Source organism: Schistocerca cancellata, chromosome 1, assembly GCF_023864275.1.
Source record: "Schistocerca cancellata isolate TAMUIC-IGC-003103 chromosome 1, iqSchCanc2.1, whole genome shotgun sequence".
Classification (NCBI taxonomy): Eukaryota; Metazoa; Arthropoda; class Insecta; order Orthoptera; family Acrididae; genus Schistocerca; species Schistocerca cancellata.
This window is the reverse complement of record NC_064626.1, coordinates 619631643-619646771: the sequence shown is the minus strand read 5'-3', so window position 1 is coordinate 619646771 and position 15129 is coordinate 619631643. Positions and strand designations below refer to the sequence as shown.

Here is a 15129-nt window from a genome sequence, read left to right as displayed (position 1 = left end):
AATAATCTTGAAGATATCATAATCATGATACGTAGCTACTCAGCTAGAATTTCTTGTCGGTAATGCTTCAAAATTCAGAATAATTCAGCATGTGGCCGACTTCAGCTGCTGCTACGGAAAAAATTATTATATTACTGTTACGGAAATATTTACTACCGAAATCATACATTCGAAATTTTTTTCGAAATTCTCGGTTATTAACTTACGTTTCTCTAAAAATAATCAGGCTGTTTCTTGGGTGGATAGTTAAGGTACACACGACTAATAGTGTATGTAGGAAAATCAAACTCAGAACATAAAATAATTACGTTATGGTGCTGGTGTACATGCCTTGGTTACTGTAATGCGTTCTTTGAAAGAAGAGGATACTGTTTTCTATAAGGTTTTCTTATAATTAGCTGTAATTTATGAGAGTCAGCTGGATTACATGTGTACTGTTTTCTTATGATTCTGAAATTTAGAAAACAGGAACTGGGAAAAATAGTCGGGTAATTTTATAAAGATAACCACCTATACATGAAGATGTTACAAATCCCTATGATCAAAGTATGACTCTACAGTAAAAGAGAGATGATCTCGTAATGAAAGGTATAGAAGAAACGTGGTATCACATATAATGTCAATCATGAAGCGATTTATTATTTTTAAAATCTGTTAGGAAGTTAACACGCTTCCATGCCAGAGTGTCTAAAACGCCGGGGTGCTTAACTCGGAATAGCTACCTGGCGTCTATGCAAGGGAAGAAACGTTCATCGCTTGAATCGGCCTGAAAGGGATAGATGATGAGGTAGTGGGTAACGATTAGTACATAAAAATTGAACAGCGTTGTTAAATTCGAAACTTCTTCGGATTGCCATAGCAAATGACATCATTAGTTTGTTGATGATGATACCTATGTCGGATGAGGAAGTTAAACATGGTAAAAAAGTTACTTCTTGACTTATGTAGACGACATGCAACATTTCGAGTACTGTACAAACCCACATGCAGTAATCAATATGATACAGACACACACTAAGTAGTTTAGTTAAGATATTATCGAGGGCACCTACACACATCAAATAAAGTTTTGCATCACCCCATTCCCTGAACTCCTGAAGATAGACGTTCACTGTGGATATTGTATCACAGACACAGTCCCGTTGACTATTCAGTGATGTCACCAAACTCGCCCAAGCATGAAAACAACCATGCATGAGCAGCGCCTATTAGACGGAGGGGGTCCGACAGCCGATCAATTCCAGTCATCCCACCAGGAAGGAGGTACATAATTCGTGTTGTCTGTAGTTCAACCATGTCTAGACGGCCAATACCGCGGTTCGATCGCGTCCGCATTGTTACTTTGTGCCAGGAAGGATTCTCAACAAGTGAAGTGTCCAGGCATCACCGAGTGAAATAAAGCGATGTTGTTTGGACATGGAGGAGATACACAGAGACAGGAAGTGTCGATGACATGCCTCGCTCAGGCCGCCCAAGGGCTACTATTGCAGTGGATGACCGCTACCTATGGATTATGGCTCGGAGGAAACCTGACAGCAACGCCACCATGTTGATTAATGCTTTTCGTGCAGCCACAGGACGTAGTGTTACGACTCAAACTGTGCGAAATAGGCTGCATGATGCACAACTTCACTCCCGACGTCCATGGCGAGGTACAGATGGCGCCAATAACATGCCGAATGGACCGCTCAGGATTGTCATCACGTTCTCTTCGCCTATGAGTGTCGCATATGCCTTCAAACAGACAATCGTCGGAGACGTGTTTGGAGGCAACCTGGTCAGGCTGAGCGCCTTAGACACACTGTCCAGCGAGTACAGAAAGGTGAAAGTTCCCTGCTGTTTTGGGGTGGCATTATTTGGGGCTGACGTACGCCGCTGGTGATCACAGAGGGCACCGTAACGGCTGTACGATACGTGAGTGCCATCCTCCGACTGATAGTGCAACCATATCGGCAGCATATTGGCAAGGCATTCGTCTTCATGGACAATTCGCGCCCCCATTGTGCACATCTTGTGAATGACTTCCTTCAGGATAACAACCTCACTCGACTAGTGGCCAGCATGAATCCTATCGAAGATGCCTGTGTGGATAGTATGCCACGACGAATACAGGCATTCATCAATGCAAGAGGACGTGCTACTGGGTATTAGATGTACCGGTGTGTATAGCAGTCTTGACCACCATCTCTGGAGGTCTCGCTGTATGGTGGTACAACATGCAATGTGTGGCTTACATGAGCAATAAAAAGGGCAGAAATGGAGTTTATGTTTATCTCTATTACAATTTTCTGTACAGGTTCCGGAACTCTCGGAACCGAGGTGATGCAAAACTTTTTTCGATGTGTGTGTATCTACAGGTTTACCCTGAAATTCACAATTACGTGCCTGGCAGAGGGTTCATCGAATCACCAGCAATCTATTTCTCTACAGTTCCACTCTCGAAGAGCACGCTACAAAGACGAACACTTAACTTTTTCCGTGACATTCCTTCTATGTAGATGGGTGCTAACAAAATAGTTTTACACGCTGACGAGAAACCTGGTGATTGGAAGTTCATGAGAAGATCCTGCCACAACGAATAACGCCTTTGTTTTAATGACTGCCACCGCAATTCGCGTATCATATCCAGGGCACTCTGCAAGGGGTTTATTATGTAAGAGGTTTACTGTTCACTACCCTACTGGAGCAAATGTAATTTCGATGTATTGCTCACGCGCTGCCTGCGATATAAAACATCTCTGCTGCAATAGAATCGCAGGTCAGAGCAATGTCGGCAGCAGTAATAATCGCTCGCTCCTACAGAGCAGTCGCAATAGTTCGTTGTTATGGGGCAGTCGCAATAGCTCGCTGTTACGGATGTCATAGTAGCTCACCGCTACAGTACAGTTGCTAGCTATATAAGAGCAATAGCAGTTCATTACCATGTAGTGTAAGGTAAACTTTATTATTCTTCATCGCCATGCGCGTACTTACATTTGTTGTCTGAGATGTTAGTATGAATTTGTTTCAATCTTTTTGTGATTTGTCAGCACTAATTAAGTCAGACTTGTAATTTTAAATTTTTTATGTAATAGTTTACAGAAATGCTTTCAATAATAAGGTTTCTCAGAGCACAATTTTTTATCAGTCATTGGCTTGAATTTAAATATTTTACAAATTTTCCCAGGTCATACTCACGTGTTGTTTAATAATCAGAGGATCAGATACGCAGATGTGTCAACAAGCAAAGTCAGTTTTTTTTTCTAATAATGCAAATCTCAAACAAATATTGTTCAGTAGTAGTAGATAGCCCAACACTGCACTAAACTGACAAGAAAGCACAAGACAAGAAATTTGTGGCACAGCTTGACCAAAAGAAAGGATCGGTGGTAGTATAAACTCTGAGACATCAAGAGATCACCGCTTTGGTACTGGAGGGATGTGCGGGGCGTAAAAATCGTAGATGAATACAGTAAGCAGATTCAGAACGATGTAGGGCGCAGTAATTACTCAGAGATGAAGAGGCTTGCACACGATAGAGTAGCGCGAAGAGCTGCATCAAACTAGTCTTCGGACTGAAGGACACAACAACAACAACAACAACAACAACAACGTGTCATGACACATTAAACTGCTTTTCTGTTTGGCTCGTAATGAGTTCTTCACTTGAACTAATTCGTTACCATACGATCATGTTGATATGGTACCGTGTTTATTGTACCAAACACTTGTAGCTTAGTGAATGAGCTGGAGAAATAAAAACTAAGTTGGTATGGTATTGGCACTGCCGATATCAAGTCTACTTAAACTGCTATAACAACCTGAATAGTGAGTGCATAGCAATACGAAATAGGCAACGCACTATTAGGATAATTGAACATTTTCAGAAGCTGTACGTGGACAAGTTAAGTTCCACGTTCTGGCCCTAGAGAGGCCAATCGGGACCGGCCGATCGTCATGTCATCATTTGTCAGTGGCCTCATCGGGTGCGATATGGAGGGGCACGGGGACAGCAAACCACTCTCTCCGTCGCTGTCGGGTTTCTTGACTTTTGAATCGTTACTAATAGGTCGAGTAGCTCCTCAGTTGGTCTCACGAGGCTGAGGCCACCCCGTAATAGTCTTCCCACAAAGGAAAAAATCCTTTCTAGTAACGGGAATCGAACCCAAATCCCCTGACTGGCAGCCACCGTATTGAGAATTGTCCTACGGAGGATGACACGTAGATAGCATTTTGGGGTACTTTCGGTTCGATGTAGTAAGGTTAGGCCGTAGTAAAGTACGTATGTGATCCTTGTAGACTGCAGACTTAGCCGAGTACTCACGGACAGTGGCAGAGGTCCGGAGGACAGTTAGGTGGGTACCGCAGGCAGTTGGTCTGGCACCACTCGCCCATGCCAGGCGACGAGCGGTAGAGCGGGGTCGGCTGACACACCTGCGCCCTGAAAAACATAAGATATTTGATGAGATAGAGTGCCAAAACTTAGACAACCAGAGCAGGCTATTTCAAAGGTATCATCTACCAAGCAGCATTTAGATCGACGCCCTTCCGTATTTCGGTATAACTAACAGCCCTCGTAGCACTTACTATCGCTAAGAGCTATTTACACAAACAGAATTTGCAATTTTTAGCATATAAAATGCGTATTTTTACTCTTATCTACACGTTTTTTGATATCTCAACAATCTCTCTCTCTCTCTCTCTCACTCTCTCTCTCTCTCTCTCTCTCTCTCTCTCTCTCTCTCTCTCTCTCTCCCTCTCTCTTTATTTTTCTCTCTCCCTCACTCACTCTCATCCTAGAAATTATTTGTACCTTGCACACATGACATCGTATGTAGTGCTGAAGGAAACAGACTAATTTGTTCTTGTACGAAAGTTTCTGCCACCAAAATAAGTTTCTGTAAGATTTTTCGGAATTTGTGATTTCGTCATGTAGCTTCATGACCTAAGACGACGCAGTCACAAAGTAAGTTGGTTTTATTTAAACCTGCTAGTTCTTAAAAACAAGTTACCTTCTTAATGAGATTTTCAAAGATAATTTCTTTACTGTAATCTTATTCCATTCAGAATCCGAATAACAGATACAAAACGTAAATGGGACGCTCACGTTTGTTAATTATAGTATATGCTGTTTACTTTTCCTTTCTCAATCCAAGAGCCCTTTCGGGAGGAAGATATGAACTGGTTGATAACAATCTTTATTTTCTCTTTATTGTCCTCTCTGTTTGATGATTTTTTTGTTGTTGATGTTTTTCTTTCAGCCTTGTCGAATCTCATCATTTTTGTTTCCGTGAAGTTTTGCTGCTATTTCTATAATCTGTGTCACACATTCTGGTCTCTGCCCTACCTTACTATATATACTCCATATTGGGCCGTGTGTTGCTTGATCAGATATTCTTTCTTGTTTTAGTATACATATTATTTTTCCTGCCAGTAAACGTTCTGTAATTATCTGTTTTTCTTCATGCACTGTAGCGCCTCCTCACTTCACACTTTATTTCGTTCTGTAACACTACCATGCGTACTTCAGAAGTAATTTATTTCACATTCTTCGACTAATCTTTCGATCCTCGTTCATACACATATATTAATTGTATAACTAGTAACATAGGAATTAAAAATAAGTACTTTTTACTGAGTGTTGCTCTACTGCTGATAAGCTCTGCATAGAAGCATGTAACCCATAAATAGGTGATGGTCTGTTAACTCTGACGTTTAGAGAAAATTATGTTCTTCTAAATGTTTCACGTCAAACACGCGAATAAATTCGAGCCAGTTTTGTTACAACTTACCTAGTTAGATACAAAACGACAGGCAGAAACTGTTGTCAATTAGAATCTTTGAAAATACGGTCCTCTCAGAGAAGTGTAGTCTGTCCATAGTAGCATATGCTCGAACTGGACAAGCATGTGGAACGAATACGGGTGTGCCTTTTTGGTAGGAAATAGATAAGCGCAACTTACAGGCCTCTGGATAACAAGGAGTTTCTTTGACGTCCCATTATCTAAACATTTTACCAACAATTTCTCACACTCCACTGCAAATGGGATTGCGCCGCACGGTAACATGTTCTAGATGGATGTGATCACAAGTTTCCTATAATCTGTTACTGACTGCAAGAATCATGACAGATTCCAGTATGCTCCCGGAATAATCTTTAATCCTTTTCTTTATTGTAAGCTTATACGAATTTCTGAACTTATTTGTGATATGCTACGAATCAATCAACCAGACGACGCCAGTCGGAGTGGAAACATGTTTCACCTTACTCTCTATGTTCTAATTCTAGATGACCTGGCTCTCTTCCTTCTCTGAAAGATAGCTGTACCTAATCACTTGCACTCTCATAGTGAACCTTAGTTCAGTCTAAACGGAAGTCGCTTCGTTGTAGATCAGAGCTTAAAAAGGAAAAACAATCATGCTCAGTTATCAAAACTGTGCTGTATTTTGTCTGACTTTAACAACCTGAGAAATATGGGAATACTAACTTACGCTTGGAGGGACGAAGATCATAAACAACTCGTTTGCACCGATCGTACAACCTATTCTGCTGTGCTCAGTCAATTAATTCTTTACGGCATTTGTTTAAGAAGTGGAACCAAGTGGTCGCCTCTTTCATCAGCTTGTTTGACTTTCTGGTAGCATACGTGATCTATCATCGGTAAGCCTCCTGTCGCAATAACATTCTTTCCTTAGATACTGCATACCACAGGGCGAGTTTCTTCCCGATCACTTTGTAACACCTTCAGTGATCTGAGGGAACCTTGGGAAAGCTAAACTCGGATGGCTCGGCCGTGGTTCGGAGTCTGACTCTTCCAAATGCGTCAGTATACCACCTTCTTGGTCTGCTCATAATGTTTAGATTTTTGAGATCTCACCCTGGTGTATTATTTGTCAATTTTTCATGCCCCACCAATTCTTAAAAAGGAGGTCAAACTCTTGTGTACTATTTACTGGTATCACTCGTACGGGGTTTTATTCTTTGAAGTCTGCATTACTTCTCTTTGGCCATCACAGTGAAGATATTTAATTGGGCACTATATGTCTAAACAACTACGAAACTGCTTAAAATTGATTCCAAAGTAGGCCTGTGAGGCACCATTACAATGTGCACAAGCAAAATGTTAGAGTTGAGTTGAGAACTGATTCTAACAGTGCACAAAAAAATTAAACCCTTGTGAAAGGAATATTATTTGTTATCGTCTGCGAAATGTACTGTATTATAGGAAAATTTAACTTTAAAGTTACTACTGAAATTAAAACAAAAATATGAGTGACGTTATTGATGGTCTGCAAAGCCTGTGACCATTAGTGAGGTCCTTTAAAAATGCTTTATCCTGAAAAATTTCAAGCAATTTACTACAATTTTGAATCACACATGCGAAAATGTACTGAAAAACCGTGATTTATTGGAGTATGTTGATATATTAGTACTATTCTCTCATCTGTTCAATGGCTCTCTCCTTAACATATTCATGATTATATAAGAAATATATTCATAAATTATAGGGAAGATACGTGGTAGAGACTCATTTCTTACAAAAAAGTACAATGCACTTACGAATTATGAAGATGGTTCCAAGTGGACTGCAATAACTGCAAGTAAATAGTTTGACTGGATTCTCAGAATAAATGTCTAAGAACGAGCGGACTTGAGTCAGCTAAGTTGTAGAATTTATAGTATGTCCACAGTTTTTTTTTTTACTTCGCGAATCGCGTAGTGCTTAAGATTAATAAAAGGAAAAAGTTAACGACTTTCGGCAGCAGATACTTTGATATTGAAGGTCCCGGCGCGGCGACGCTGAGAGCTGGACATCGGCATTCGGAAGCTGAAGCGCTAGTGTATCCTGTTTCGGCGTCACCCACTGGCCACCGCGACGGCCGTGTAAGTACGACCACCTCGTGACAGAGACAATCCGTGTACTGACCTCTCTATTGTCCCGTTACTGTAACGAACTACTCGTTCTTGATCCCTGCTTCACTACGTTTCTGGTTTTCTCTGTTTGGATTACTCATTTGACTTCTTTACTCATTCATGCAGTCTTCACTTATCCGTTTCCTGGTTGCTCTCTCTCGTCTTATCGCCATCGGTGTTCCGCTGTTTGGTGGCGCACACCAGTCGGTCTTTTTTGGCTTTAGAATAACATGCACAGACACCTATTTTTTTTTTTTTGCCCTCAAAGAATTACTACGCTCTTAACGGAACAAAATCGACAAACGTGTAGGTAATTACCAGAGTATTCCACGAAAGTGGTATAGGACCGTTACTGTTTAGAATGTATATGACGATCTAGAAGAATGCGTCCGAAGCTCTTTAAGGCTGTTCGGAGGTGACACGGTTGTCTATAAGAAGGCAACAATGCTAGAAGATAGTAAAGATTTGCGGAAGAACCTACAGAGCATTGTTCAATGTTGCAGAGACTGTCAGTTGACGTGAACGTAAGTAAATGAAACATACTACGCATACATAGGAAAAGAAATGCCATAGTGAACAACTACACTATTGATGACAGGTTAAAGGATATAGTATCTAGCGTGAAATATCTAGGAGTTACTATCCGGAGCGACCTTAAGCCTTAAGTAGAACGATCACGTAAAACTGGTAGTAGTGAAAGCAGATTGCAAACTGGGTTTCACAGGAAGAATGTTAATGAAATGTAATTCATCCACTAAAGAATCGATTTACAAGTCGCTTGTTCAACCGATACCTGAATATTGTTCATCAGTCTGGGGCTCTTACCGCGTAGGACTGCTAGAAGAGGTAGAGAAGGTTCAGCGAATAACGGCGCATTTCCATACCGGGATCGTTTAGTCAGAGCGAGAATGTTACAGAGATGTTCAACCAACACCAGTGGCAGACTTTGTAACAGAGGCGTTGTGCATCACGGAAAGGTTTACTGATGAAATTCTGAGAGAGTGCCTTCCCAAAAGAACTGGACAACATAACGATTCCTCTCATATGCGTCTCACCAAGTAACCACAACGAGAAAATTCGAGACGTTAGAGCTAATACAGAGGCTTATGGACAATCATTCTTTGCACGCACCATTCGCGAATGGAACAGCGAAATGGGGATGTGATATTGGTACCAGTAATAACCTCCGCCTCACACTGTCAAGTGGCTTGCGGAGTAATGCTGTACAAGTACATCCACTTCAGACAATTTTCTTGTCTAACATGGTTTAGTGGTAACGTTACTGGACAGATATGCTGCCGTTCATCTGATGCTCTCGATTCATTTCACTCACATTCGGAATTAAGCATACTGTTTGAGTCAGTATTTGCATGGTGGGGAGAGCCAAATTACATCCCCACATGGGAATCGGGATTATGTTTTCCATAGCTTCCGTAATACTTACAAAGGAACCTCCCCATCGCACCCCCCTCACATTTAGTTATAAGTTGGCACAGTGGATAGGCCTTGAAAAACTGAACACAGATCAATCGAGAAAACAGGAAGAAGTTGTGTGGAACTATGAAAAAAATAAGCAAAATATACAAACTGAGTAGTCCATAACAAGATACATAGCCTCAAGGAGAGCGCGAGGTGAGAAACGCTGTGGTCCCGTGGTTAACGTGAGCAGCTGCGGCGCTAGAGGTCCCTGGTTCAAGTCTTCCCCCGATTAAAAATTTTAATTTTTTTTCGGACAATTATTATCTGACAAACTGTTATGTTTCATAACTTTTTTGGGAGTGATTATCACATCTACAAGAAAACCTAAATCAGGGAACGTAGAAGAATCTTTTTACCCATTCGCGAAGTGTACAAGTTAGGTGTGTCGACAACATATTCCTGTCATGTGACGCACATGCCTCCACCAGTGTCGTATAGAATATATCAGACGTGTTTACCTGTGGAGGAATCGGTTGACCTATGGCCTTGCGATCAAATGTTTTCGGTTCCCATTGGAGAGGCACATACTTCCGTCTACTAATCGCACGGTTTTGCGGTGCGGTCGCAAAACACGGACACTAAACTTATTACAATGAACAGAGACGTCAATGAACGAACGGACAGATCATAACGTTGCGGAAATAAAAAAAGTAAACTTTTCACTCGAAGGAAGACTTGAACCAAGGATCTCTCGCTTCGCCCATGCTCACGCTAACCACGGGACCACGGCGCACGGGAACTCACACTATCCTTGATGTTGCGTATCTTTCGCATGCACTACTCAGTTTGTATGTTTTGCTTATTTTTTTCATACTTCCACACAACTTCTTCCTGTTTTCTCGATTGATCTGTGTTCAGTTTTTCAAGGCCTATCCACTGTGCCAACTTATAACTAAATCTGAGGGGGGTGCGATGGGGAGGTTCGCTTGTTAGATGGTTCTTCAGATAGGCCGTAGCTGCATCGTTCCTTCGTCTTCATTCACCAGAGTCACTGCAGCGTTTCCTTTCTTATTTTCTTCCAGAGAATTACGATCGATGTTAAATAATCAACTGCATTACGTCCAGAAATTACTAAATCTCGGCATTCAGTTAAGAAACAGCAGCTCAAGATTACCTCTCGTGTTACTTTACACAAGTGTCCGACGACTGCATCAGAAATTAAACCTGAGACTTAATTCGGCGTACAGGCACACTGCAGGTACAGACCTGAGGACGAGAGGCGAGATGGCGCTGGGCGTGCGCAGGTCTCGGTAGTAGAGCAGGTTGGGGTTGTCCTGCGCGCTGACGAAGGCTGGCGGCAGGCCGCCGACGGCCGTCACCACCGACACGTCGGCGCAGTTGACGAACGTCTCGGGCGGCCCGCAGCCGATGTCCTCCCTGCCGTCGGCGCACACGCCCCAGTTGTTGGCTGCAACGCAGGTTTTGCACGTCAGTCCGAGAGGCATGTTCCAGTCTCAAAGGTAAATTAAATAGAAATTTCGAAAAAAAGCTAACGCAATTTCTGACACTATCTGTCTAAAAGTAGGAAAAAATGGATTAGAGAAACATTTAACGTACCGTTGAATGGTGCCTGAAATTGTACATATAAAATGAGGTGCCGATTTAGAATTTAAAGTTTAATGTTTTACTTAAATTTCTGAAGAGTACTAGTGGGTATTTGTCTGCTGTGATAGTTTTGTTCAGCAGGTACGATATCGTATGTTCAGGGTGTTTCCGTAAGAGCGTGCAAAAATGTAGCAGGAGATAGAGAATGCTCCACTGAAGAATTTGAGGTAGGGACCCTGACGTCGGAGAACCTAGTTTAAGGAGACATATGGAAGTAAACTTGCGTACCACTTTGTCTAGTGTTTCTGTTTTCTAACATATTTATAACTAACATTCGTACAAGTTTACAGGTGCTATACTCTTTACTTACATGAAAATTCTTTATTTCCTATAAGGAAACAAGGAGGACGAGCCTGATTATCAGGAAGTAATGACGCAGGTTTTGTCAGCATCCCCTATGTCCTGTTAAATTTTTGCACTCTCTGTTAAATTTTTGCATGCTCTTACGGAAACACCATGTATATTATAAATGCGAAAGTTAGTTTGTGTGTGTGTGTGTGTGTGTGTGTGTCTGTTACTTCTTCGCAGTGAAACGGCTGGACGGATTTGCATAAATTAACTCAATGGCTACCTTACATATACCTACCTATCAAACGGGTGCGCGTGGAGGTGAAAACGAGTAGAAGCCAACGACGCGCGAATACCCACACTTTGGTCATCGAGTACTTGAGAATAAAAGCACGTAGTAACTTGCAACAAACTTTACGTATAATATAAAACCATCACGAAACTTTTTCTCGTAGATAAGCACCACAAATTGAGGAAAAAATGTTTATAGCTTACAACATTTTCGTTGTTCATGCAGCCAAAACGTCGCATGAAGCATGAAGTTTTAATTTATTACTACTGATTGTATTCGCGAGATATTTTGCAGACACGGTTCAGGTATACTACTGTATGTACCTGAGAAATTATAGCCTTGTACGACGCATACGCTATGTGATCAAAAGTATGCAGACACTCCCAAAAACATACGTTTTTCATATTAGGTGCATTGTGCTGCCACCTACTGCCACCTACTGCCAGGTACTCCATATCAGCGACCGCAGTAGTCATTAGACAGCGTGAGAGAACAGACTGGGGCGCTCCGCGGAACTCACGGACTTCGAACGTGGCTCAAATGGCTCTGAGCACTATAAGACTTAACTTCTAACCCTAGAACTTAGAACTACTTGAACCTGACTAACCTAAGGACATCACACACATCCATGCCCGAGGCAGGATTCGAACCTGCGACCGTAACGGTCGCGCGGTTCCAGACTGTAGCGCCTAGAACCGCTCGGCCACCCCAGCCGGCTCGAACGTGGTCAGGTAACTGGGTGTCACATCTGTCATACGTCTGTATGCGAAATTTCCACACTCTTAAACGTCCCTAGGTCCACTGTTTCCGATGTGATAGTGAAGTGGCAACGTGAAGGGACACGTACAGCTCAAAAGTGTACAGGCCGACCTCGTCTGTTGACTGACAGAGGCCGAAAAGGCTCGAAATGTCTAAAAGGCAGACATCTATCCAGACCATCACACAGGAATTATAAACTGCATCAGGATCCACTGCAAGTACTATGACAGTTACGCAGGAGGTGAGAAAACTTCATGGTCGAGCGGCTGCTCATAAGCCACACATCACGCCAGTAAAGACCAAACGACGCCTCGCTTGGTGTAAGGAGCGATCGAACAGTGGAAAAACGTTGTGTGGAGTGACGAATCACGGTACACAATGTGGCGATCCGATGGCAGAGTGCCTGGTGAACGTCATCTGCCAGCGTGTGTAGCGGCAACAGTAAAATTTGGAGGCGGTGGTGTTATGGTGTGAACGCCACAGGCCTACATCGATGTTTTAAGCACCTTCTTGCTTCCCACTGTTGAAGAGCAATTCGGGGACGATGACGGCGTGTTCCAACACGATCGACCACCTGTTCATAATGCACTGCCTGTGGCGGAGTGGTTACACGACAGTACTATCCCTGCAATGGACTGACCGCACCGAGTCCTGGCCTGAACCCTATACAACGCCTTTGGTGTGTTTTGGAACGACGACTTCATGCTAGGCCTCACCGACCGTCATCGATACCTCTCCTCAGTGCAGCACTCCGTGAAGAACGGGCTGCCATTTACCAAGAAACCTTCCAGTACCTGATTGAAGGTATGCCTGCTGGTGTGGAAGCTGTCATCAAAGCTAAGGGTGGGACAACACCATATTGAATTCCAGCATTACCGATGCAGGGTGCCACGAACTTGTATGTATTTTTCAGTCAGGTGTCCGGATACTTTTGATGACATAGTGTACTCCGGGAGATACCACGCCAAAAACATTGAGCTGCGCGAAACTGCAGAGCGAAATTGGCTAGAGATTTGTACAAATATGTGTGAAATGTGTTAAATACGTGTGAGATATGAAACTTCCTGGCAGATTAAAACTGTGTGCCCGACCGAGACTCGAACTCGGGACCTTTGCCTTTCGCGGGCAAGTGCTCTACCATCTGAGCTACCTAAGCACGACTCACACCCGGTACTCACAGCTTTTACTTCTGCCAGTACCTCGTCTTCTACCTTCCAAACTTTACAGAAGCTCTTCTGCGAACCTTGCAGAACTAGCACTCCTGAAAGAAAGGATATTGCGGAGACATGGCTTAGCCACAGCCTGGGGGATGTTTCCAGAATGAGATTTTCACTCTGCAGCGGAGTGTGCGCTGATATGAAACTTCCTGGCAGATTAAAACTGTGTGCCCGACCGAGACTCGAACTCGGGACCTTTGCCTTTCGCGGGCAAGTGCTCTACCATCTGAGCTACCGAAGCACGACTCACGCCCGGTACTCACAGCTTTTACTTCTGCCAGTACCTCGTCTCCTACCTTCCAAACTTTACAGAAGCTCTTCTGCGAACCTTGCAGAACTAGCACTCCTGAAAGAAAGGATATTGCGGAGACATGGCTTAGCCACAGCCTGGGGGATGTTTCCAGAATGAGATTTTCACTCTGCAGCGGATGTGCGCTGATATGAAACTTCCTGGCAGATTAAAACTGTGTGCCCGACCGAGACTCGAACTCGGGACCTTTGCCTTTCGCGGGCAAGTGCTCTACCATCTGAGCTACCGAAGCACGACTCACGGCCGGTACTCACAGGTTTACTTCTGCCAGTACCTCGTCTCCTACCTTCCAAACTTTACAGAAGCTCTCCTGCGAACCTTGCAGAACTAGCACTCCTGAAAGAAAGGATATTGCGGAGACATGGCTTAGCCACAGCCTGGGGGATGTTTCCAGAATGAGAGATACGTGTGAGATATGTTTGACATGTGCATACTGTGAGAAAGCCACGGGTAAAAAACTCATCCTAAGCCCCTGGAACAATTTGAAAGAGACTTGGTAGCGGTATTAGTTACGATCTGGAAAGATATACTGTGGGAGTAAGACCCACCAGGCTTCTGTTGGGATAGGGGTGATAACGTGGAGGGAGGAGGAGGAAGAGGAGACGAACAGACAGAGCGGGAAGGATGAGACAGGCACAGACAGAGGAGAGGAGGAGATGGACTGAGAGATGGGCAGGAGGAGATGAACGGAGAGAGAGGAGAAGGAATGAAAAGCGAGAGAGGGAGGAGGAGGAGGAGATGAACATGGGGGGGGAGGGGGGATGAACAGCGAGAGAGGAGAGGAGAAGATGGACAGAGAGAGGGGGAGGCAGAGCTGGGGCGGAGGAGATGGTCAGAGAGGGGGGAAAGGATGAGATGGCACAGAGAGAGGGAAAAAGGAGATGGACTAATAGGAGGTTGGAATAAACATATACCCGGGCATTTTTTCATAAATAAATAGATAGCTTTTCAACCACTGGTAACACCGCGGGACGCAGATAGTATAATATATTTATGTATCGGACAGTAATCAATTAATTTCTTTCACTCCGCTCAAACATTTTACGAAAAGAGAGAGGTAATTGAATCACGCTGGAATATTTATAAGGAATTTAAAATTATGACTCTTCCCGGATATTTGTATGTGTATGTTACCTGAAATCACACGGAGATTTCACCATTAAACAGTTAAATCAAGATTAAGAACTTACTAATAGGAATGGTTTCCAAAGAGAAATGCACAGCAAGACCCTGCAGCAGGAATGTGTGCTACATTAGCCTAAAACGATCTTCAGTGCATTGCGTA

General features: G+C 43.2%; 1 protein-coding gene across 2 annotated transcripts in view; it reads right to left on the bottom strand.

Moving 5' to 3' along the window:
* The window catches only part of LOC126183106 (uncharacterized), a 237077-nt gene that overhangs the window by 7288 nt on the left and 214660 nt on the right, over positions 1-15129 (bottom strand). For both annotated transcript variants that reach the window (XM_049924907.1, XM_049924908.1), the window contains 2 exons: positions 10580-10781; positions 4304-4420 (listed from right to left, as the gene is read on the bottom strand). In XM_049924907.1, coding sequence (XP_049780864.1) covers positions 4304-4420; positions 10580-10781 — 319 coding nt within the window. The remainder of the gene's footprint in view (positions 1-4303; positions 4421-10579; positions 10782-15129) is intronic.